General features: G+C 45.7%; 1 protein-coding gene across 1 annotated transcript; it reads left to right on the forward strand.

The window, feature by feature from the left end:
- The first annotated feature begins 749 nt into the window (after positions 1-749).
- LOC143774987 (uncharacterized) lies at positions 750-25,880 on the forward strand. Its single transcript, XM_077262801.1, has 4 exons — positions 750-906; positions 19,381-20,291; positions 20,657-20,740; positions 23,229-25,880. The coding sequence occupies exons 1-4, from the start codon at positions 771-773 to the stop codon at positions 23,232-23,234; spliced, it is 1,137 nt and encodes a 378-aa protein (XP_077118916.1). The 5' UTR covers positions 750-770; the 3' UTR covers positions 23,235-25,880.

Consider the following 25,880-nt stretch of genomic DNA (forward strand, 5'->3'; position numbering starts at 1 on the left):
TTCCTGTCAATATTTTTCACAAAAGCAGGCAGCACTCCATGGTCTTTGAGACAATGTGTAGGTGTTTATTGAACCCACATCTCCATGCAACGTTTCGGCTCAACTGAGCCTTTCTCGGCTTGAGAAAGGCTCAGTTGAGCCGAAACGTTGCATGGAGATGTGGGTTCAATAAACACCTACACATTGTCTCAAAGACCATGGAGTGCTGCCTGCTTTTGTGAAAAAAATAAAAATATATATATATATATATATATATATATATATATATATATATATATATATATATACTGTATATATGTTTTACCGAACATTTGAGCACATAAATCCATTAGATGTCGGTTTTGCAAGCCTGCGAGAAAATATCGCAGTACGGATGCCATACGGATTACATACGGAGGATGCCATGCGCAAAATACGCTGCCACACCCTGCCTACGGATGACATACGGACCAATATTTTGGGGACTTTTCTGCGTATTACGGCCGTAAAAAACGGACCGTATTGTCTTACGCCTAGTGTGACGCCGGCCTAAGCCACAGGCTTCCCTAGGGGAGTTTCCTAATTTCAGCAATAAATAGCAACTGACTCTGATATAAACTCAGTTCCTACATGAAAAAAAAATGTAAGTCATGTTATTGTGGAAAAGACTTATACATTTCTGAAACGGTTTTCCCATCTTTTCCACACTCCACCACAAGATGGCGTCCGAAAACACTATTTGTTAATGAAGCGGCCATCTTTATTCACCTCCCACCTTCGAGTGGACCAAAATGGCGGCCTGTATTTCACCGGAAGCCGGAAGATTAACAGGAAGTGTCAGAGAAGTTTGCAAAGCGATGGCTGCCCGTGTGTGTTACGTGCTGCTCCTGTCCGTGCTGCTGGCGGCGGCCGTGTCTCCGGGCCGGGGTGAGAAGTAGCAACCGTTATAGCTAGTGCTGCAGTGACTGACGGAGGGGTGGGAGACATGCGGGCACTTCCGGTCGGGGGTCCCTGATACTTGTCACCTGGTGGTCACTGTGTGCTGGTCGCCCTGTGATAGAGGCCGTGCACTAATATGGCGGCTGTAATGCAGACTATTACTTATAACTTATATGTGGCCAGTGTAAACGACATATTATCGTCTTTCTGAGGGCAGGAAATCCCCCCCCTGCTATTTTTGATCAGTGGGGTCCCGGCTATCTGTACTCCCCTCCCCAGTTTTTGATCAGTGGGGTCCCGGCTATCTGTACTCCCCTCCCCAGTTTTTGATCAGTGGGGTCCCGGCTATCTGTACTCCCCTCCCCAGTTTTTGATCAGTGGGGTCCCGGCTATCTGTACTCCCCTCCCCAGTTTTTGATCAGTGGGGTCCCGGCTATCTGTACTCCCCTCCCCAGTTTTTGATCAGTGGGGTCCCGGCTATCTGTACTCCCCTCCCCAGTTTTTGATCAGTGGGGTCCCGGCTATCTGTACTCCCCTCCCCAGTTTTTGATCAGTGGGGTCCCGGCTATCTGTACTCCCCTCCCCAGTTTTTGATCAGTGGGGTCCCGGCTATCTGTACTGCCCTCCCCTGTTTTTGATCAGTGGGGTCCCGGCTATCTGTACTCCCCTCCCCTGTTTTTTGATCAGTGGGGTCCCGGCTATCTGTACTCCCCTCCCCAGTTTTTGATCAGTGGGGTCCCGGCTATCTGTACTCCCCTCCCCTGTTTTTGATCAGTGGGGTCCCGGCTATCTGTACTCCCCTCCCCTGTTTTTGATCAGTGGGGTCCCGGCTATCTGTTCTCCCCTCCCCAGTTTTTGATCAGTGGGGTCCCGGCTATCTGTACTCCCCTCCCCAGTTTTTGATCAGTGGGGTCCCGGCTATCTGTACTCCCCTCCCCAGTTTTTGATCAGTGGGGTCCCGGCTATCTGTACTGCCCTCCCCTGTTTTTGATCAGTGGGGTCCCGGCTATCTGTTCTCCCCTCCCCAGTTTTTGATCAGTGGGGTCCCGGCTATCTGTACTCCCCTCCCCAGTTTTTGATCAGTGGGGTCCCGGCTATCTGTACTCCCCTCCCCTGTTTTTTGATCAGTGGGGTCCCGGCTATCTGTACTCCCCTCCCCAGTTTTTGAAAAGTGGGGTCCCGGCTATCTGTACTCCCCTCCCCAGTTTTTGATCAGTGGGGTCCCGGCTATCTGTTCTCCCCTCCCCTGTTTTTGATCAGTGGGGTCCCGGCTATCTGTACTCCCCTCCCCAGTTTTTGATCAGTGGGGTCCCGGCTATCTGTACTCCCCTCCCCTGTTTTTGATCAGTGGGGTCCCGGCTATCTGTACTCCCCTCCCCTGTTTTTGATCAGTGGGGTCCCGGCTATCTGTACTCCCCTCCCCTGTTTTTGATCAGTGGGGTCCCGTCCATCTGTACTCCCCTCCCCAGTTTTTGATCAGTGGGGTCCCGGCTATCTGTACTCCCCTCCCCAGTTTTTGATCAGTGGGGTCCCGGCTATCTGTACTCCCCTCCCCAGTTTTTGATCAGTGGGGTCCCGGCTATCTGTTCTCCCCTCCCCAGTTTTTGATCAGTGGGGTCCCGGCTATCTGTTCTCCCCTCCCCTGTTTTTGATCAGTGGGGTCCTGGCTATCTGTACTCCCCTCCCCAGTTTTTGATCAGTGGGGTCCCGGCTATCTGTACGCCCCTCCCCAGTTTTGTTTTGTTTTTTTTACCAGTGGGGTCCCGGCTATCGGACCCCCACCAGTATAACACTAGTGAGAAACTTGCACAAGTCTCGCGTCTCCATACCCGGCACTGGGGACCGGAGTGTGCAGCTCCATGTATTTCTCTGCCTCTGAGTGCTCCGGTCCTGAGTGCCGGAGGCAGTGCCAAGTATTGAGACACCTGCGAGTTTCTCACAAGTGTGACCCCCCGGCCTTATAATCATAAACTTTCCTGTCTGACATTTCCCCTTAGAGGGACTGTGTGCTGCTTTTTTATTTAATGTCAAGAATGTTTAAAAATATCAAAATAAAGTATATTCCCCTCACCCATGTCTTCCAATATTGCCCTGGCGCCCGTTATCTAATGTGGCGATTTCCGTGTATGTGGCCACAACACTCCGTGCAGAGACTGCAGGTGATGTATGAGGACAAACCTGTTCCATCAGCTCGTGACTGGGCCATCACCCCCTCCCCACCTCATGACAAGGGACTTTTTGTCCACGTGAACATGTTTACTGTCAGTATGTTACATCTATAATCCAAAACCAGGGGTGGGTGATAAATACAGAAGTGGTGACGTGTTTCTATTATACTTTTCCTCTGAATGTTCCACTCCTGGTTTTGGCTTACAAATACTGATGGAAAATACTGACCAAATACTGAACGTGTGAACGTGGCCTCAGGTCTTTTTTTTGTCGTTCAGATACTCCCAAACAAGTTTTATTTATATTTATTTTTTTACGACATAATGGGGCTTAATTTTTCTGTTTAATTTTTTGTCTTGGAAATGGTAAAGACAAATGTTCTATGTTTTCTATTTTTCACTTTTTTATTTACATCTGCAAAGGACCCTTAAACCGTTTTAACCCCTTAACGACCGCCGATACGCCTTTTAACGGCGGCCGCTAAGGGTACTTAAACCACAGCGCCGTTAATTAACGGCGCTGTGGAAAAAGTGAATAGCGCCCCCCAGAGTCGGATTTTCTCTGGGGTCTCGGTTGCCGAGGGTAGCCGAGACCCCAGAGAACATGATTCGGGGGCTTTTTACCGACCCCCGAGTTGCGATCGCCGGTAATTAACCGTTTACCGGCGGTCGCAACAAAAACAAACAAACCGATTTGCCGTTTAATTTCTCTGTCCTCCGATGTGATCGCACATCGGAGGACAGAGAAATGTGGTCCCCGATGGCCCCCAATAGCCCCCCAATACTTACCTACCTCCCCCGGTGCTCCTCGTGGCTCCCGATGGGCGCCGCCATCTTTTTTCCGGGAAAAAATGGCGGGCGCACGCGCAGTGCGCCCGCCGCCCGGAAGTTCTTTGGGGTCTCGGCTGCCGGGGGTAGCCGAGACCCCAAAGAACATGATCGGGGTCGGTTTTTACCGACCCCTGTTTTGCGATCGCCGGTAATTAACAGTTTACCGGCGACCGCAAAAAAAACCAAAAACGATCTGTAATTCTCTGTCCTCTGATGTGATCGCACATCAGAGGACAGAGAAATAGGGGGATTCGGGGACCCTAACATACTCACCCGGTGTCCCTGGGTCCTCTTCTGTCTCCTCCTGCCGGCCGGCTTTTTCCTTATGGCGGGCGCATGCGCAGTGCGCCCGCCATCTGCTAGCCGGCAGGAGAGACGAGTTGGGGCTAAAATTAGGGTTAGGGTTGGGGCTAAATTTAGGGTTAGGGCTAGGGTTAGGGCTAAATTTAGGGCTAGGGTTAGGCTACTTTCACACTAGCGTTTTTTGGCTTCCGTCGCAATGCGTCGTTGGAGAAAAAACGCATCCTGCAAAAGTGCTTGCAGGATGCGTTTTTTCTCCATTGGCTTGCATTAGCGACGCATTGCGACGGATTGCCACACGTCGCATCCGTCGTGCGACAAATGCGTCGTGCTTTGGCGGACCGTCGGCACAAAAAAAGCTACATGTAACTTTTTTGTGCGACGTGTCCGCCATTTCTGACCGCGCATGCGCGGCCGGAACTCCGCCCCCGCCTCCCTGCACCTAACAATGGGGCAGCGGATGCGTTGAAAAAACAGCATCCGCTGCACCCGTTGTGCGGCGCTTACAACGCTAGCGTCGGTATGTCGGCCCGACACACTGCGATGGGCCGAGTACGATGCTAGTGTGAAAGTAGCCTTAGGCTTCTTTCACACTTGCGTCGGTACGGGGCGGTCGCAATGCGTCGGCCCGACGTACCGACGCACGTTGTGAAAATTGTGCACAACGTGGGCAGCGGATGCAGTTTTTCAACGCATCCGCTGCCCAGTCTATGTCCTGGGGAGGAGGGGGCAGAGTTACGGCCACGCATGCGCGGAAATGGTGGACGCGACGTACAAAAAAAAGGTTACATTGAACTCTTTTTGTGACGACGGGGCTAAAGTTATGGTTAGGGTTGGGGCTAAAGTTAGGGTTAGGGTTGGGGCTAAAGTTAGGGTTAGAGTTGGGATTAGGGTTAGGGGTGTGTTGGATTTAGGGTTTTGATTAGGGTTATGGTTAGGGTTGAGATTAGGGCTGTTTTGGGGTTAGGGTTGTGATTATCATTAGGGTTGTGATTAGGATTATGGATCGGGTTGAGATTAGGGTTAGGGGTGTGTTGGAGTTAGGGTTGGAGTTATAATTTGGGGGTTTCCACTGTTTAGGTACATCAGGGGGTCTCCAAACACGACAGCCAATTTTGCGCTAAAAAAGTCAAATGGTGCTCCCTCCCTTCTGAGCTCTACCGTGCGCCCAAACAGTGGTTTACCCCCACATATGGGGCATCAGCGTACTCGGGATAAATTGGACAACAACTTTTGGGGTCCAATTTCTCCTGTTACCCTTGTGAAAATAAAAACTTGGGGTCTAAAAATCTTTTTTGTGGGAAAAAAAAATATTTTTTTATTTTCGCTAGTCTGCATTATAAACTTCTGTGAAGCACTTGAGCATTCAAAGTTCTCACCACATATCTAGATAAGTTCCTTGGGGGGTCTAGTTTTCAAAATGGGGTCACTTGTGGGGGGTTTCTACTGTTTAGGTACATCAGTGGCTCTGCAAACGCAGCATAACGCCCGCAGACCATTCTATCAAAGCCTGCATTTCAAAATGGCGCTCCTTCCCTTCCGAGCTCTGCCGTGCGCCCAAACAGTGGTTTACCCCCACATATTGGGTACCAGCATACTCAGGAGAAATTGGACAACAACTTTTGGGGTCCAATTTCTCTTGTTACCCTTGTGAAAATAAAAATTTGGGGGCAAAAAAATCTCTTTTGTGGGAAAATTTTTTTTTTATTTTCACTACTCTGCATTATAAACTTCTGTGATGCACTTGGGCATTCAAAGTTCTCACTACACATCTAGATAAATTCCATGGGGGGTCTAGTTTCCAAAATGGGGTCACTTTTGGGGGGTTTCTACTGTTTAGGCACATCAGGGGCTCTCCAAACGCGACATGGCGTCCGATCTCAATTCCAGTCAATTTTGCATTGAAAAGTCAAATGGCGCTCCTTTGCTTCCGAGCTCAGCCATGCGCCCAAACAGTGGTTTACCCCCATATATGGGGTGTCGGCGTACTCAAGACAAATTGTACAACAACTTCTGGGGTCCATTTTCTCTTGTTACCCTTGGTAAAATAAAAATTTGGAGGCAAAAAGATCATTTTTGTAGAAAAAATTTGATTTTTTTATTTTCACGGCTCTACGTTATAAACTTCTGTGAAGCACCTGGGGGTTTAAAGTGCTCACCACACATCTAGATAAGTTCCTTAAGGGGTCTAGTTTCCAAAATGGTGTCATTTGTGGGGGGTCTCCACTGTTTAGGCACATCAGCGGCTCTCCAAACGTGACATGGCGTCCGATCTCAATTCCAGCCAATTCTACATTGAAAAAGTAAAACGACACTCCTTCTCTTCCAAGCTCTGCGGTGCACCCAAACAGTGGTTTAATCCCACATATGGGGTATCGACGTACTCAGGAGAAATTGCACAACAACTTTTGTGGTCTAATTTCTCCTGTTACCCTTGTGAAAATAAAAATTTTGGGGCAAAAAGATCATTTTTGTGAAAACAAATGCGATTTTTTATTTTCACGGCTCTACGTTATAAACTTCTGTGAAGCACTTGGGGGTTCAAAGTGCTCATCACACATCTAGATAAGTTCCTTAAGGGGTCTAGTTTCCAAAATGGTGTCACTTGTGGAGGGTTTCTACTGTTTAGGCACATCAGGGGCTCTCCAAACGCGACATGGCGTCCAATCTCAATTCCAGCCAATTCTGCATTGAAACAGTCAAACGGTGCTCCTTCACTTCCAAGCTCTGCGGTGCGCCCAAACAGTGGTTTACCTCCACATATGGGGTATCGGCGTACTCAGGAAAAATTGCACAACAAAATTTGTGGTTACATTTCTGTTTTTACACTTGTGAAAATTAAAAAAAATGGTTCTGAAGTAAAATGTTTGCAAAAAAAAGTTAAATGTTCATTTTTTTCTTCCACATTGTTTCAGTTCCTGTGAAGTACGTAAAGGGTTAATAAACTTCTTGAATGTGGTTTTGAGAAGCTTGAGGGGTGCAGTTTTTAGAATGGTGTCACACTTGGTTATTTTCTATCATATAGACCCCTCAAAATGACTTCAAAGGTGATGTGGTCCCTAAAAAAAACATGGTGTTGTAAAAATGAGAAATTGCTGGTCAACTTTTAACCCTTATAACTCCCAAACAAAAAAAAAATTGTTTCCAAAATTGTGCTGATGTAAAGTAGACATGTGGGAAATGTTATTTATGAACTATTTTTTGTGACATATCTCTCTGATTTAAGGGCATAAAAATACAAAGTTTGAAAATTGCAAAATTTTAAAAATTTTCGCCATATTTCCATTTTTTTCATAAATAATCGCAATTAATATCGAAGGAATGTTACCACTGACTTGAAGTACAACATGTCACGAAAAAACAATCTCAGAATCAGCGGGATCCGATAAAGCGTTCCAGAGTTATAACCTCTTAAAGTGACACTGGTCAGAATTGTAAAAATTGGCTCGGTCATTAAGTACCAAATTGGCTCTGTCACTAAGGGGTTAAATTGCTGTTCAGCAGAAATAATTTTAACATACTGGACATTTTTTGTCTCAACGGGGACAGGGCAAGAAGCAACTATTTCAACTTCCAGTGTCTTTAGTTTTTTTTTATACTTCTGTTTTTTCTATTCTATATATTTTTTCTTCCTATTTATTTTATACACTCTGCCCTTTTATAAGGACGTGACCTTTAATAGGGCTTTTGAAGGGTTGTCCAGGCTTTTCATTAACCCCTCCACGACCTTGGGATTTTGCGTTTTAACTTTTTGCTCCCTTTCTTCCCATAGCTCTTCTGTGTGTAGCAGAAATGATCATCTGCTATGAACGCCGGTCACGAGCCGGCGTTCATAACAGATCAGCAATGACAAGCACGGGGGTTTTCTGCAGACCCCCGGTTGTAATGTAAACCCATCAGCACCTGGTTGTCATGTGACACGGGCGCCAATGGGTGGGGGTTTGATGCTGTCAGAGATTGATGGCAAAATTTAACAGCCGCTAGTGGATCGTGATTCCACCTGCAGCTGTTAGGGGCTCATGACAGCTGATCAGATCAGCTGTCGTGTCGGGAGAGATAAGGACTCGGCGCCGGAGACTGGCCGACTTTTCCCGGTTGTGGCACTGTAGAATCCTGATGGCTTACATATAGTGACTGCAGACTTTTGTGAAAATCCTGGACAGACCCTTTAACATATCAATCCTTTTTTATATATTCGACTTAGCTATTGCAGAATTTCAGCCTCCCGGCTGTATAGCTGAGATAACCGGTCTAGGATCCAGCAGGTCCTGTTCCTGCCATACTCCCAGAGATCACATGTTCTGGGTCTGAAGAGTAAGAGGCGCCGGCAGTGATTCCTAATCTATATACACAAGGTTCAGGGCTGTATATACAGAGATTGGAAAAGTAAACATGGTAATAAACCTTGTTTTTCTTCTATCTGGTCAGCCTGGTTGTGTGTGACTCCAGGTTCACCATTTTATACAAGCTGCTCACACGCCTTTATGATGAGCTTCTGTTTCAAAAACGCAGCGTCTTGGGGTATATTCCCACATTAAATAAACGCTGCTGGTTGGACGCTGCGGTGTCTGGATGTTACTGCAAGAAAAGCCATCTCCACTATGTACGCACGGATGCCATCGGCTTCCCTGTGGAGACGGACATGCGGCGCGTCTTTCCAGACAACAGCATGTTTATTTATCTTGTGGAGACGCTCAGTCTCCACAGGATAAATCTTACCCGTACAATGTATTGGGCACGGTGATTTCGTACGGTTCAATGAACACATGAAGAATCACCTGCATTCATAAGCCGACAGCGTTTTGGACGAAGCGGACATGTGCTGTATCCAAAGCACTGCCAATACTGACCGTGTGCACCTACCCGAACAGCTCCAACAAAGTGGATGGGATATATAGAGATCTCATACACACTGTGCTTTTTTTTTTTTTTTTGCTGCGTTAATTGACCTGCGGTTCGTGTTTCATATCCACAACATGCCAATTTCTCTGTCGCCCATGACCGCACCACGGAGAGAGGGGATCCGCCCACCAAGGACAGGAAACCTACAGATAAAAAGGCGGTACCACTCTCCCGCATCAGTTGGTTTCCTGTCCTTGATGGGAGACCTACAGACTTACCAGAAGAAGATCGTCGTGGGATTCCGGGGCCAATCAGTCCGACTCAGGCAGCGGGGGTCCCCCTGCCTCGGCTGGTGTGGTGACCCGAGGCGCCACCGCTGGGTCTAGTGGGCCTCTAGGGTGTGCGGGGGAGGTGACATGGAGTTTGCAGTCACCTCCCCAGGTAAGGTGCAGCAGCGGCAACATCCAGGGGGGGTCCCTCTGTGGTTGCGGGAGGAGCGGCGCGGCCCTCCCTTTCAGAGCGTCAGCCTGCACACTGCATAGCGCCCGGCGTGCAGGAACCGTGCATTAAGAGCAGGCTGCAGGAGACCGGGAGCTCCGGTGGGCAGCGTCTCATGCGCGGCGTCAACTGCGCGTGCGTGGGATTTAGGAGACGATAACGTCCCTCTGTACGGAGGCCGGCGCTTCTGCGCAGGCGCCGGTGGGCAGGCAAGGTGCTTTTGTGCAGGCGCAAATTCAAAATAAGCGGCGGGAATCACTGCCGCATAAAAAGCAAGCTGCTCCAGCCATCCATGGGCAAAAAGAGCCGCAGCACGAGCCACAGCACCAGCCACAGCAATAACCGCAGCACAAGCCGCAGCGCCAGCCACATGCACGTCCCGTTTGCTAATGATTTGGTTAGACCAACTGGAGAGCCAGCTAAAGGGGAAAACATCCCGTGACTCCATACTGAGCACCTTGCCTGTATTAAGAGGGGCGGCCGCATTTTTAGAAGATGCTTCTGCTGATTCTATTAGATTAGCTGCTAGATCAGCAGTCTCCTCTAAGGGTACCGTCTCACAGTGGCACTTTTGTCGCTACGACGGTACGATCCGTGACGTTCCAGCGATATCCATACGATATCGATGTGTCTGACACGCAGCAGCGATCAGGGACCCCGCTGAGAATCGTACGTCGTAGCAGATCGTTTGGAACTTTATTTCGTCGCTGGATCTCCCGCTGTCATCGCTGGATCGGTGTGTGTGACACCGATCCAGCGATGCGTTCGCTTGTAACCAGAGTAAACATCGGGTTACTAAGCGCAGGGCCGCGCTTAGTAACCCGATGTTTACCCTGGTTACCATCGTAAATGTAAAAAAACCCAAACCATATATACTCACATTCCGGTGTCCATCAGGTCCCTAGCCGTCTGCTTCCCGCACTGACTGACTGCCGGCCGGAAAGTAAAAACAGAGCACAGCGGTGACGTCACCGCTGTGCTCTGCTTTCACTTTACGGCCGGCACTCAGTCAGTGCGGGAAGCAGACGGCTAGGGACCTGACGGACACCGGAATGTGAGTATGTACGGTTTTTGTTTTTTTTACATTTACGATGGTAACCAGGGTAAACATCGGGTTACTAAGCGCGGCCCTGCGCTTAGTAACCCGATGTTTACCCTGGTTACCCGGGGACTTCGGCGTCGCTGGAGAGCTGTCTGTGTGACAGCTCTCCAGTGACCACACAACGACTTACCAACGATCACGGCCAGGTCGTATCGCTGGTCGTGATCGTTGGTAAATCGTTTTGTGTAACGGTACCCTAACGCAGGTAGGCGCGCCCTCTGGCTTAAGTGCTGGCCGGGGGACTTACAGACAAAATCTAAGTTATGTACCATTCCTTGTGAAGGGGAGTTTTTGTTTTGTCCCACCCTGGATGACATCCTGGAGAAGGCAGGAGATAAGAAGAAATCTTTTCCCTCCCTGGGCTTCCCCGCTTATAGACGGCCCTTTCGGAGCAAGAGGTTTTTTCCGTAAAAAGCAAGGGAGAAACCAGGGAAAATGGGAAGATAAGAAAAACAGAAATAAAGGATACCTGTTTAACAAAAACCCCAGCGACAACAAGAAACCTTCCCAATGAAGGTTGGCCCCAGGTGGGGGGGAGATTGTCACTCTTTCTCCCGGCCTGGGAAAAGATTACCTGCAGCCAATGGATCCTGGGCATAATAAAATCAGGGCTGAAACTAACATTTCTAAAAAAACCCTCGCCCCTCTTTTTCGATAACATCTCCAAGGTCTTCAGTGGAAGAGCAATTGGTTTTGGAAAGCGAGGTCATGGGACTAGTGGACAAGGGAGTTCTTCTGGAAGTTCCCCCACAAGAAAGAGGGCAAGGTTACTATTCCCCTCTATTTCTGAGAAAAAAACCGGATGGGTCGTACAGGACTATCATAAACTTGAAAAGCCTAAACAAATACCTAGAGGTTCAACCGTTCAAAATGGAGACAATAAAGTCATCTATAAAAATGCTGTTTCCTCGGTGTTTCATGGTAGTCCTGGACCTAAAGGATGCCTACTATCATGTCCCTATCCACCTAGATCACCAGAGGTTTCTCAGGATAGCAGTTCATATCAAGGGGATATTATGTCACTTTCAATTTTCAGCCCTACCTTTTGGACTAGCAATAGCCCCGAGAATATTCACAAAACTAATTGCGGAGGTGATGGCTCATCTCAGAGAGCAAGACACCTTGATTGTACCATATCTGGACGACTTTTTGGTGATAGGCTCCTCTCCCCAACACTGCAGCAATCAGCTGGAAACAGTAACGAGGTCTCTAGAGGAACTGGGCTGGCTAATAAACTTAAAGTCCAGATTGGTGCCTTCCCAGGTCCAGGAATACCTAGGTCTCACTCTGGACTCTATAAAGGAAGAATGCCGGCTTCCCAGGGAAAAAATACAGAGAATAATAAGGCTAGTGTCCAAAATACAAGCTCTCCCCTCTATAACTGTACGTCAGGCTATGTCCCTCTTGGGGTCCATGACTTCATGCATACCTGCGGTCCAATGGGCTCAGCTCCATTCGAGACACCTTCAATGGCAGATTTTGTCAGAGGAGATCTCTCTGGGAGGGCGTTTAGAAAGTCGGTTGAGATTATCTCCAAACACAACTCAGTCACTAATCTGGTGGGCATCGCAAAAGAATCTTTCCCAGGGAGTCCCGTGGGTAATCCCAATCTCAAAAATACTGACAACAGATGCAAGCCCCAGCGGGTGGGGGGCTCATTTGGGCGACCTAGTAGCTCAAGGCACCTGGTCGACATCCCTGCGGAAAGAATCTTCCAATATGAAAGAGCTCCTAGCGGTCAAGTTCTCCCTGCAGGAATCCTTGGGGGCCCTTCACTCTCACCACATCAGTCATGTCAGACAACAGGGTGGTAGTAGCATACCTGAATCACCAAGGGGGGACTCGCTCCAAAAACCTGATGGAAGTAACCGAGGAAATCTTTCAGATAGCCGAGGGCAACCTTCTATCCCTGACAAGTCTGCATATAAGGGGAGTGGACAACTACAAAGCAGACTTTCTGAGCCGCTCCAGTCTAAAGCAAGGGGAATGGGAGCTAAATCAGACAGTATTCACCCAGATTACAGAAAAATTGGGGGTTCCCGACATAGACCTCTTTGCCAACAACACAAACAAAAAAGTAACCTCCTTCTGCTCCATAACTCCTCGGGGGAATCCAGTAGCTCTAGATGCGTTCCTGATCCCATGGCTGCATCAGCTGGCCTACGCATTTCCCCCATTTGCTCTGATTCCGGCAGTGCTGAGGAAGATTTGGGAGGACGGGGCTCATGTAATCTTAATAGCCCCGTTCTGGCCGAAGAGACCTTGGTTCTCTTTAATGAGGAGAATGTCAATATCCGACCCGTGGGTACTCCCAGACCTTCCAGGCTTACTCTCCCAAGGCCCGGTCAACCATCCACAAGTTACGAGCTTACAGTTGACAGCCTGGCATTTGAGAAGAAGCTACTAGAAGATAGAGGGTTTTCGCCAGGACTAGTATCCACTCTTTTACAAAGTAGGAAACCGGTAACAACAAAGCAATATGGGAAAATATGGAAAAAATTCCTGTCATCATCAGGCACCAAAATAGGGGAAGAAGTCCCCCTTAAAACCATATTAGAATTTTTACAAAACGGGTTGGAGATCGGTTTAGCCACGAGTACCTTGAAAGTCCATGTGGCAGCATTGGGAGCCCTGTTTAATTATGATTTGGCAGGTAATCGATGGGTTTCAAGGTTCATCAGGGCAGCAGGTAGATCGAGGCCACTTCCAATAAAAACTGCCCCTCAATGGGATTTAAATTTGGTCTTTAAAGCACTGACTAAACCACCCTTCGAACCCTTGGAGGATGTCCCGTTAAAACTCCTATCCCTCAAAACATCCCTGCTAGTCGCCCTCACATCTGCTCGTAGAATTAGCGACATACAGGCACTATCTGCTAACCCTCCATACACACAGTTTTTAGAGGATAGTTATTCTCAAAATAGACCCAGCATACGTCCCGAAAGTGGCATCCCGATTCCACAGATCTCAAGAGATATCACTTCCCTCCTTTTGTCCTAACCCAAAAAATAAGGAGGAGGAATCGTTACATACACTAGATGTCAGGAGATGCCTCATGCAGTACATAGAAGCCACCAGAGAGAGTAGGGAGGATGCCTCTCTTTTTGTGTGCTTTCAGGGTCCCTGAAAGGGGAAAAAAGCCTCCAAAGCCACTCTGGCGAGATGGATCACTGACGCTATCAGCCTGTCATACTCATCAAGTGGAATGTCCGTCCCGGGAGATGTCAAGGCTCACTCAACGAGGGCAGTGGCAGCTTCTTGGGCGGAGAAGGCCGGAGCTTCTATTGACCAGATATGTAGAGCTGCTACTTGGTCATCGCCTTCCACTTTCTATAGGCACTATAGATTGGACCTTATCTCCTCTTCAGACCTTACCTTCGGTAAAGGGTTCTGGAAGCGGTGTTCCCTCCCTGAATGTACAATCTATGAAATCTCTCTGTGGTGCCGTCATGGGCGTCAGAGAAAAATATAGTTCTTACCGATAACGGTATTTCTCTGAGCCCATGACGGCACCTGTACATTCCCTCCCTTCACTTATGGGTGTGCACGTTAATATAGTGCCATAGGTTATTTTATAAGTCACGCGGTATCTCAATTAAGTTAAGTAATATTGAAACTAATAAGCTGTTCCATAGTCTCCCATCGTTCTCTAGTAAACAACTGATGCGGGAGAGTGGTACCGCCTTTTTATCTGTAGGTTTCCTGTCCTTGGTGGGCGGATCCCCTCTCTCCGTGGTGCCGTCATGGGCTCAGAGAAATACCGTTATCGGTAAGAACTATATTTTTCTCTTGCGGGCACGCTGAGTTTTGTGCAGCCAACAAAAGAGAAAAAAAAAGCAATAATATCACAAGTAACCTAGTTTGAATACTAAGAAATTGTGCAACTCAAAAACTGCCCATGGTGGGAATGTAGCCTTAGGCTGTGTTCACATGCAGTGTTATTTCTTCTTTTTTTCAATGCAGAAAAGCTAATTTTCCAGAACCAGCAAGGCCTATGAGATTTCTGAAATCTCTCACACCCACTTGTTTGCCTCTTCCAAGATTGCACCGATAGCTGCTACTGTGCAGGCGTGCCCAGCGGCATCTTAGTGGAGACATTTGTTTGGTGCCGCCTGCGCAGTAGCTGCTGTTGGCGATCCGATAGCTGCTACTGAGCAGGTGCGACATATAACGGCACCGACCTGACACTGTGTGTAGGTTACTGAGCACAATCCTGCTGACAGATTCCCTTTAAACATGTACTACAGACAAGTTGCATGTAATCTGCACAGAAAAAAATCCTGCAAAAATGCACAAAAAACTTGTGAAAAAAGCAGAATTTTTATTGCCAAGAAAACAGGTTTTGGTTGTAGAAGAAAAAAACGCTACATGTAAACACAGGCTTAAATCGTCAGTGCAGGGAAAAGTGTAGACCGCCCGGATGTTTCTAGTCTATGGGTAGTCCGGAAGTAGATAAATTGGAACTTCTACAGCCATAAGGAAAGCTTCCCCCCACCCCCGCTCCAACTTTAAGGTCCAAAAGGAAAGAAAATCAGAGGAAGAGTGAAATGTCTGCAAACATCCAGAGGAAAAGGAATTTACAACCGTAGGTGCGCGGCCAAAGAGCGTTTATAGGAACTTTCGCTCTCGTCTGTCCGCTGGTGTAAACATGACGGAGTTCATAGTCTGTTTGGTTATCTGCAGCACATCACCCAGTGAATATAGGGGATGTGCTGCCGACAACGTGATACTGTATATGGGGAGAACGATCAGCAATTATAGTGTCCTCAGCATCGCTCCACAGTCTGTATTGGCTAATGGTGCAGTCAGATATGCCGACGTTGGCCCGTCAGTGCAAGGCTAACAAGTGTTTATGGATTATAGCCAACTGATAACCGGGATTATTGGCCTGCTTACGCTATAGACGATCAATCGTGGGGACAGAATAACCGAGCGTTTGTACAGCATCATGTCATCGGCAGCACATTCCCTGTGTCCAAGGGGAGGAGAAATGTGCTGCCTATAATGTTTATACTGTACCATCAAAATATATGAAAGATTTGATCGCCCAAATAAAACGAGAACGAACGAGAGTTCCTATGACCGCATGTTTGTTGATTTATCTACTGATATAAATGCAGTTATTCTACTTCTTCCTCTTCTGATTTGGGGAAGTGAAAAAGTACAATGGCTGCTATTATTACTTGGAGTAGAACAAGCCCCTTTGTCCAGTCCACAAAAAACAAACAAAACAGAACTACGGCCCTGGATATACATGTATATGTATTATGACTAGTGAAGAGCGAACGTGCTGGGATAAGGTGTTATCTAAGCATGCTCATGTGCTAACTGAGTGACTTCGGCGTGCTTGAAAAAATGTTAGAGTCCCTGCAGCTGTCGAACAGACAATTCTGCCTCGAAGACTCGAAGATATTTTTTGAGCGCGCCGAAGACACTCTGTTAACACCCGAGCATGCTGAGATAACACCTTATCAGAGCATGTTCCCGCACTTATTACGACCTTTGGTGACTTCTTCCTGCAGCTCAATGCACATAGTAGAGATCCCATTGGTACCACCAGGATGGGCCATGGCAGGAATTAGCCGCCTTCTTCAGGTCACAGGGAGGTGTTGTGCTTCCCCTACAGGGTCCTCAGCTGGGGATTAGTGGGGCCGCGCTTGCTGCTCTTCTCCCTGTGTGATGTATAATGGTCAGGCTAATGCGAGTGTGCGTACACCATCTCAGTGTGTAGAAAGAAGAGCATGCCCTCTATTATGTTATTTTTCGGTATGAAGAGACGTACAGGAGGATGGAAACTTGGTAGAAACGTAGCGGGCTGCCCAGAATTTTGTCTTTTGCCGGTGACACATGTTGAGCTGATTTTATTTTAGACAATGTATTATATTGGACAACTTGCTTAATTTGAAGATCTAGGATAATGAGCCAGGATGATGAATTTGGGACAAAATAATTATTCCTGCCGACATGGCCGCCAATTTCATGGAGCCTGTGATCAAACAAGCACAGATTAGAAGCATAGAGCTGTGAGACTGGGAGTGAAGCCGAGCACGGATAGGTGTGTAATGGCATTGAATCATAATGTCTAATGCTCCATAGTACGCAGAGCTTTTCCCATGATCTGTAGGGGGTTTTAACGTTCACTATTTGGTCAGTATTTTCCATCAGTATCTGTAAGCTGAAACCAGGAGTGGGTGATAAACACAGAAGTGGTGACGTGTCTCTATTATACTTTCCTTCTGATTGTTCCTCTCCTGGTTTTGACTTATATATACAGTGCCTTGCGAAAGTATTTGGCCCCCTGGAACTTTTCAGCCTTTTCCCACATATCATGCTTCAAACATAAAGATACCAAATGTAAATTTTTGGTGAAGAATCAACAAGTGGAACACAATTGTGAAAGTGAACGAAATTTATTGGTTAGTTTAAATTTTTGTGGAAATTCAAAAACTGAAAAGTGGGGCGTGCAATATTATTTGTCCCCTTTACTTTCAGTGCAGCAAACTCACTCCAGAAGTTCATTGTGGATCTCTGAATGATCCAATATTGTCCTAAATGCCTAATGATGATAAATATAATCCACCTGTGTGTAATCAAGTCTCCGTATAAATGCACCTGCTCTGTGATAGTCTCAGGATTCTGTTTGAAGCACAGAGAGCATCATGAAGACGAAGGAACACAACTGGCAGGTCAGTGATACTGTTGTGGAGAAGTTTAAAGCCGGATTTGGATACAAAATTATTTCCAAAACTTTAAACATCCCAAGGAGCACTGTGCAAGCGATCATATTGAAATGGAAGGAGTATCATACCACTGCAAATCTACCAAGACCCGGCCGTCCCTCTAAACTTTCATCTCAAACAAGGGGAAGACTGATCAGAGATGCAGCCAAGAGGCCCATGATCACTCTGGATGAACTGCAGAGATCTACAACTGAGGTGGGACAGTGTCCATAGGATAGCAATCACTCGTACACTGCACAAATCTGGCCTTTATGGAAGAATGGCAAGAAGAAAGCCATTTCTCAAAGATATCCATAAAAAGTGTTGCTTAAAGTTTGCAACAAGCCACCTGGGAGACACACCGAACGTGGAAGAAAGTGCTCTGGTCAGATGAAACCAAAATCGAACTTTTTGGCAACAATGCCAAACGATATGTTTGGCGTAAAGGCAACACAGCTCATCACCCTGAACACACCATCCCCACTGTCAAACATGGTGGTGGCAGCATCATGGTTTGGGCCTGCTTTTTCTTCAGCAGGGACAGGGAAGAAGGTTAAAATTGATGGGAAGATGGATGGAGCCAAATACAGGACCATTCTTGAAGAAAACCTGTTGGAGTCTGCAAAAGACCTGAGACTGGGATGGAGATTTGTCTTCCAACAAGACAATGATCCCAAACATAAAGCAAAATCTACAATGAATGGTTCACAAATAAACGTATCCAGGTGTTAGAATGGCCAAGTCAAATTCCAGACCTCAATCCAATCGAGAATCTGTGGAAAGAGCTGAAAACTGCTGTTCACAAGCGATCTCCATCAAACCTCACTGAGCTCGAGCTGTTTACCAAGGATGAATGGGCAAGAATTTCAGTCTCTCAATGTACAAAACTGATAGAGACATACCTCAAGCGACTTGCAGCTGTAATCGCAGCAAAAGGTGGCGCAACAAAGTATTAAGTTAAAGGGGCCAAATAATATTGCACGTCCCACTTTTCAGTTTTTGAATTTCCACAAAAATGTTAAAAAAACAATACATTTCGTTCAACTTCACAATTGTGTTCCACTTGTTGTTGATTCTTCACCAAAAATTTACATTTGGTATCTTTATGTTTCAAGCATGATATGTGGGAAAAAATTGGAAAGCTCCAGGGAGCCGAATACTTTCGCAAGGCACTGTAAGTGATATAAAATACTGACCGTGAGAACGTGGCCCTAGGTCCAGTGATTAAATCAAATTCTTACAGGGCATCTTATTAGCAATCAGGCTGATAGACGTTCCCAAGTAGGGCTATAATAAAAAAAGGAAATTAAATGTTTTTACATTTGGCCTTACTTTTTTTTTTTTTTTTAAATAACTGGCGTAGCCCAGCTGGGTCCTGGCCAAGTGCGCCCCATAAATTCATCATAATTTACATCACAAAGGTGGTGTATAATTTCCCGCAGTGGCGCACAGCTGCTAAAATCTGCACCAAATTTATTAAGATGGACACGACTCTTGGTGACAGGTGCCCGGGACTAAGATTTGCCAAATTCAGTGAAACTGGTATACAAAACTCCGTTCATAATGAATCGGCAATGGTTATTACTTTTTTTTTTCCCCTTGGTAAAAATTTATATTTAATATAAAAAATAAGTCCCCACATATTAAAGGAAAAAAAAATTGATTAAACAAGCAATAAAAAAAGAACTTGAGCTTCTAAAAACATGTCTGGGGGGGATGTGTTTGCTCATGAACATGGGGTGAGGGGGGAATGGCCCAGTATTGAACTGTTTAAGGGGCAAAATAGACCCCGATGCTGTATTGGCTAATGTTGGGGCGTTTTGTTAAACGTTAAATGGAACCTGATGTTAAGAGTGATACAATAGTGACCTGTCATGTCTCTGTTTTTATATGGTCAATGTGCCTGATGCTTCTTCATTCATGATGACGTTAATATCATGGATTTGTTACCGAGAGGCCTGCTATGTATTCATATATTATGTTGTCTTTTTTTTTTTTACAGCTGCACCCATAGAAACAACTGATGGAGAAATTCTGTTGAGCGAATGGAAGGTAGTAGAGGTGGACCAGTCAGATGACATGGAAAATTTGAAGGCGGTCGAGGAGAATTCCTTGACTGGGCCACAAAATGGCACCCAACTCGAGAGCCAGCCGGAGGCAGAGATTGTCCAAGAAGATGGGACAAATGTGAACACCACACAAGAAATAGCAGATTATGATGACAGAAACTCTGAGGATGAACAAGAGTATGAATCAGAAGAGCCCTGGTGGGAAGAAGAGGATGACTGGATGGAGACAGATTCTGTAGCGAAGGAGCTCAAGGAGGATGGAGATTCCAAAGCGGAGAAGCCCCTGTGGGAGACATGGTTTGATGCAGTGCCCAAAACTGAAAGCCCACAATGGGACTTAAAAGCACCGGAAGAGGTTATAGGGGAGAAGCCCCAGGAGTGGGAAAAGTCTGATGTGAAGGCGGATAAAGTAGCAGATGAGGCTCCGTGGTGGGCATGGCCTGTAACAATGAAGCCCTGGTGGGGAGCAGAGACCAAAGCTGAAAGACCCTGGTGGGAGGAAGAGGAAAAAGCTAAGGAGCCCTGGTGGGAGAGGGGTGAAGAAGTGAAGATTCCCCAGGACTTCGAATGGTTCCCAACAAAGAAGCAAGATGAGGCTAAAAAAAGACTAGAGGACCCCGATGAGTATGATGCATTGGATGTTTACATAGACGATGATGTGGATACCGATGATGTCCTTGAAGAAAGGCCAGTCCAAAAAGAAATCTTTCCACCTGAAATGAGAGAACACAAGCACACAGAGAAGTCAGGAAGCGTCTATTTCTGGGCCTTCCTAGTTACCTTAGCAATCCTAGTTGCCGTGCTGTCCATGGTCTATCACAAAAAACGCCTATCACAGCAAAAGGTGAACAACTCAATTTTATTTATTTTTTATTTTTTTTGTGTTGACGGGTTGTGTTGTGTTGAAAGCCTTGCCAATTCTGAATTATTAGCAGGGGGTATTCCATTGAGGACCCCTCATGCATTACACTGAGGAGGCTCTCGCTCTGGATGAACCCGGCTCCTCCGTACATGACATTGATTTCTTTGTGTAATTCTTCATAATACTGTTATTCATGGCCCCATTCTGCCTCTTACATCTGAGCCCACTCTCTGTAGGGTTGGCATGTCAGGTATTCCTCTAATCATTTTTTCTCTAATGATCACAGGTAACATTTAGTGCTGATATGTTTAATGTGTAACTTCTTGCTTGTTTCCTTCCTTTCTCAGAGATTCATTTTTGCACTGGAAGGAGGACTTTTTGGAGACAAAAAGCGTCCGAATTCAGGGGAGTACCAGAAATTGGATAATAAGGTGAGAATGGCAAGAATGTGGGGTGCGACAAATGCTGTAATTCTTTTAGGGATGTTTCATATAAAATTGCTTTACTACCAATCAGTCGTCATGTGTAGCCTGGGAGGGCAATATAATAAACCTCACGTTTAGGTAACCCTATGCCCTGTGCTACACCAATCTGTTCATTGCCGATTTATAAAGCAAAATGGGATGAAGGATGTGATATTGAAGACAGGAGGGGAATTCACAGAGCTAAAAAGACTGAGGGGAAGAAGTGTCCTGTCCGTAATAGAAGTCTGACAGTGTCATCGATTTTTGCACTATTGGACAACCATAAAAATAGAATTGGACTTCTATTGTGTCGCTAAAATGATTAAAAGAAAATCCACACTGTACTCCACAGCAAGCAGAAGATAATGAAGAATAAAGAAATATTACACAGGAACAACAAGAAACCAAGTAAAAATGACTTGTCAGTGATACAAGGAGCGTGTGCGTTTGTATCTCCGTGCAAGTGTTATACTCTATCATAAGTGAACAGAAAAAAACTAGGAGGAAAAATACAGCGCAATAAGGTTTTATCCAAGGGAGATAAAACTGTTTAAGGTTCTCTCTTTTTTTTGTTTTTATATAGCGCCAACATATTCCACAGCGCTTTACAGTTTTTCACACATTATCATCACTGTCCCCGATGGAGCTCACAATCTAGATTCCCTATCAGTATGTTTTTGGAATGTGGAAGACAACCGGAGAACCTGGAGGAAACCCACGCAAACACGGGGAGAACATACAAACTCCTTGCAGATGTTGTCCAGGGTGGGATGATACTAAACCTCATTTATTTGTGTATACACAACATTTGAATCACTTATACATCCAGCTGCTGCAGGTCCAATGGGTCTTCAGAGCGGGAAAACACAGATAAGGAGGAATTGTGGATAATCTGCGCTGCTGGCATCCCATGTAATAAATCCAAACAAAGTACACACATTTATTCTTTATTTAGTCTACGCGTTTCAAAGTACTACAGACTTCATCAGGGCAAGAAAAGCCTTTTCTTAACAGTCTTTTCCAGGCTGCGGTTATCCCGGTTGCTTGTGCTCCTTTTTCTACCACACTTTTTCCTTCCACTCCACTTTCCATTAATATTCTTGGAGGCAGCACTCTGTGAACAGCCGGCTTCTTTAGCAATGACCTTTTGTAGCTTACTCTGTGTGTCAAAGACTGCCTTCTGGACATCTGTCAAGTCAGCAGTCTTCCCCATGATTGTGGAGCCTACAGAAACAGACTAAAGGCCCCGTCACACATAGCGATTTACCAACGATCACGACCAGCGATACGACCTGGCCGTGATCGTTGGTAAGTCGCTGTGTGGTCGCTGGGGAGCTGTCACACAGACAGCTCTCTCCAGCGACCAACGATAAGGGGAACGACTTCGGCATCGTTGAAACTGTCTTCAACGATGCCGAAGTCACCCTGCAGCACCCGGGTAACCAGGGTAAACATCGGGTTACTAAGCGCAGGGCCGCGCTTAGTAACCCGATGTTTACCCTGGTTACCAAAAAAAACAAACAGTACATACTCACCATCTGATGTCCGTCAGGTCCCTCGCCGTCTGCTTCCTGCTCTGACTGAGTGCCGCCGTACAGTGAGAGCAGAGCGCAGCGGTGACGTCACTGCTGTGCTGTGCTCTCACTGTACGGCGGCACTCAGTCAGAGCAGGAGAGCAGGAAGCGGACGGCAAGGGACCTGACGGACATCAGATGGTGAGTATGTAGTGTTTTTTTTGTTACATTTACGCTGGTAACCAGGGTAAACATCGGGTTACTAAGCGCGGCCCTGCGCTTAGTAACCCGATGTTTACCCTGGTTACCAGTGAAGACATCCCTGGATCGGTGTCACACACACCGATTCAGCGATGTCAGCGGGACCTCAACGACCAAAAAAAGGTCCAGGCCATTCCGACACGACCAGCGATCTCGCAGCAGGGGCCTGATCGCTGGTACGTGTCACACATAGCGAGATCGCTACTGAGGTCGCTGTTGCGTCACAAAACTTGTGACTCAGCAGCGATCTCGCTATGTGAGACGGGGCCTTAAGGGACTTTTTAAATGCTTAGGAAGCCTTTGCAGGTGCTTTTTAATTTACTGAGATAAACACTTGAAATAGATCACTGTTTGTAATGACTCTATGTAATATGAGTTTCACTTTTTGTATTGAAGAACTGAAATAAATTTACTTTTTGATGATATTCTAATTTAGTGAGAAGCACTTGTATGTATGGGAAAGCTGATACAAAAAGCGGTCAGTTGAAGTAGTTTATGGCTGGAGATATCTAAGGTTTATGGGCACTGTTGGCAGATGGACACAGTACCCCCAGCACCCACAGAATGAGGCTAAGGATCTAGCCAAACAGAAGACTGCTCTTGGAAGAGTTCGCAAGTTATGGTATTATATTTTTAAGAATTTATACATTAGTCAAAATGACATTTCTTCTGTTTTTCAGATTTGATCTATCTACAGCCATCAATACAATATGTCAGCCAGGATGTTGCCGCCCTAAATTGTCTCGGCTTCTTCTCAACACTCTCGGGAACTAATGTGACCATATACGATCTTATACAGGCTGACAGAAGTGGTGAATGAAGGCTTGGATTTCACTGGTGGTTGGGATCTGAGGGGGAAAAATGCACTTATAGAAATAATCTGTATACATGATTTATCTTGTGATCTGATGCTGACAATTAGCTCTTTTTGTTTTTGATTGTTTTTTTTACATATTTTACACTGTTTTCGCATATTTAGCTTTCTGAAGACATTACTGCACCTTACAATGCCCCTACATTAGAGAGAGGCTCATCGGGTTAGCTCCAAGGTTGTCGGACCTGTGCAACTGGGCCCTTAGACGCTAGCTGAGGTGGGTGTCTTTTAAAAGGTGCAGCTTTGACACCCGCTAGGACACCATTGTGAGAATGGTTTTGAAGCTGATCTGCTCCAAAATCCTGAAGAAAAATGCTTCCAATACTCTTCCTTTTTTTTTTTTGTATACAAAATCCATTTTGCTTTACATACAGCAAGTTTTTTTTTTTTTTTTTTTTTTTAGTATTTTTCCAATGAGATTTTGAAAATCTCGCTGTGGAAATAACAAAAGTGGTGTCATTTCTGTGAGGTAGACTACTTGACACCACCAAGTTAAAAGGATGTGGGGGGAATGCTGCAAAAACCGCTTCAGGAAAAGAAAGAAAAAGTCTTAAAACTCATCAGATTTTTCTGCCTCTAAAAAAACCCCCAAAACCTGAATATACCCTCATTCATTGTCATAAAATGGCAATTTGCACTTAAAATATAGATTATTTGCCATTTTAACTACTGCGTTTAGTGCAGCTCACAGAATTTTGACTATGATCTGTATAAAATACTCTTACAAGAGCCACTATAATCCCTTAGGATGGGAGCAGTTCTTACTGTAGTCTGATGCAGTCGCTCAGTAGAAGACTATCCGGAGAAGGAGACCTTTCTCATCTATGAGGCCAATATTTCCTAACAGAGCATATGAAAAATGGATTGTCAAGTTGAGGCCAGCCCTAATGAGGACCTTTCATTTCTCATTAAAATTTATTTTTTTAGTTGGTGAAATGCCGCTGTTCTCCTGAATGCGCTGTTTTTCTTTTGTTTCTACGCCTTTCCAGTCCTGAAATATGGCCTCCTATTGCCTGAATATAAAGCTAGTTTTGTTGACCAAGGGGGCTTGGTCTATAGCTCTTCTCTGTGGTTGTCTTTTGAGGACCAGCCCCCTTAGCTAACAAGCCTAGATTTACATACAGGGAAGAGAAGGCCATATTTCAAGAAGGGAGAGATAGGAGTAAATAAAAACTGTCGCCAGATTCGGGAGAACGGCAGCATTTACCCCAGGTGAATAAAAATGCGTATTTATGGCACTGAGCGCCCCTCTTTAAAGGGAGAAAATATTAGGATATTCCATCCCTTAATGATCGGTGGTGACACAACCTCTGGGACCCCCAACAATCCTGATGAAGGAAACTTTGTGGCAATATAGCCCTATGTCACTGCCCCATCCACTCTTTGTTGGGGCCATTCATATGAATGCGGACTCCTCCATTTCTCTTTTAGAATGGATAATGGCTCCACTTCCTCAGTTTGATGAGCCTGGTTAACAGCAGTCGCTTATTTGCTGTGGTACATCCATGCCAGAAAAAAATAAAGTGAGGCCAAAAAATCTTGGGCATGTTCCCTTTCATAAATAAAATAGTGTTGCTTGTGTCAGACATTTCTTAAAAGAAAAAAAAAAATCTTTGTCTTCAGTCTCGGCACCATTTTCCTCCTCCACTTCTATAATAATCCCTTTTTTTTAAATAAATGATTCATGCCCTTCAGTTCTCCGAAGAGCCTTTCCCCCCCTTCATGTTTAAGGGCGTTTAATGTGTGATCTTGGTGATTGTGCTTTTTTTTATATATATATTTTAAGGTTTTTATTAATTCCATTTGACTTTTGATTTTCATATCTTGGGCTATGCAGTAGGTGCCTGTAACCTGTACACAGTACAGGCGGACATTTTGTGGCTTCCAGGCGGACATTTTGTGGCCTCCGTGCAGACACACATAACGTGAAGGTAGTTTCCCATAGCAGCCAATCAGATGAAAGGTTTCTTTTTCTCACATGTGTAAATCAGGAATCTTGTTGCTATGGGCGACAACGTCCCTGTATTTCGGGCCCAGTGAAATTAATAAATTACAAAATGGCCGTCTCCTTTCTTTAGGTGAAAGGGCAACGAATTGACTCAGGGAATAAGAAGGCTCCAGCTCGTGTGCCTTGCATGATAAGGTGCAGGATATATTTAGTCAGGGGAAAAAAAAATGTTTGCACTGCAGTAAACTTAGAGGAACACTTTTCTGTTTCCGGAGCACCTTTTCTGAAAATATATTGTGCCATTTTTGTTATTCTTTTTGAAAATGTTTGGGGAAACTATATATTTTTTTAAGACGCTGTTTGGTAATAGTTTAATAAGTTTATTTTTACAAATAGTTTATTTACTTCAGGCCATTGGGGTTCACTCAGGAATAAAGGGTTCTGTATAAATTGCCGGAAGGTGAAATGATTTGATGATTTAATAAATAAACCTGAAGAATTTGCACCTTT

This window comes from Ranitomeya variabilis, chromosome 5 (assembly GCF_051348905.1).
Source record: "Ranitomeya variabilis isolate aRanVar5 chromosome 5, aRanVar5.hap1, whole genome shotgun sequence".
NCBI classification, from domain to species: Eukaryota; Metazoa; Chordata; class Amphibia; order Anura; family Dendrobatidae; genus Ranitomeya; species Ranitomeya variabilis.

Coding starts and splice junctions, on each gene's coding strand:
- LOC143774987 (XM_077262801.1), top strand. CDS start 771: ATGGCGGCCTGTATTTCACCGGAAGCCGGAAGATTAACAGGAAGTGTC. Junction 907..19,380: donor GGCCGTGTCTCCGGGCCGGG/GTGAGAAGTAGC, acceptor TTTTTTTTACAG/CTGCACCCATAGAAACAACT. Junction 20,292..20,656: donor AACGCCTATCACAGCAAAAG/GTGAACAACTCA, acceptor TTCCTTTCTCAG/AGATTCATTTTTGCACTGGA.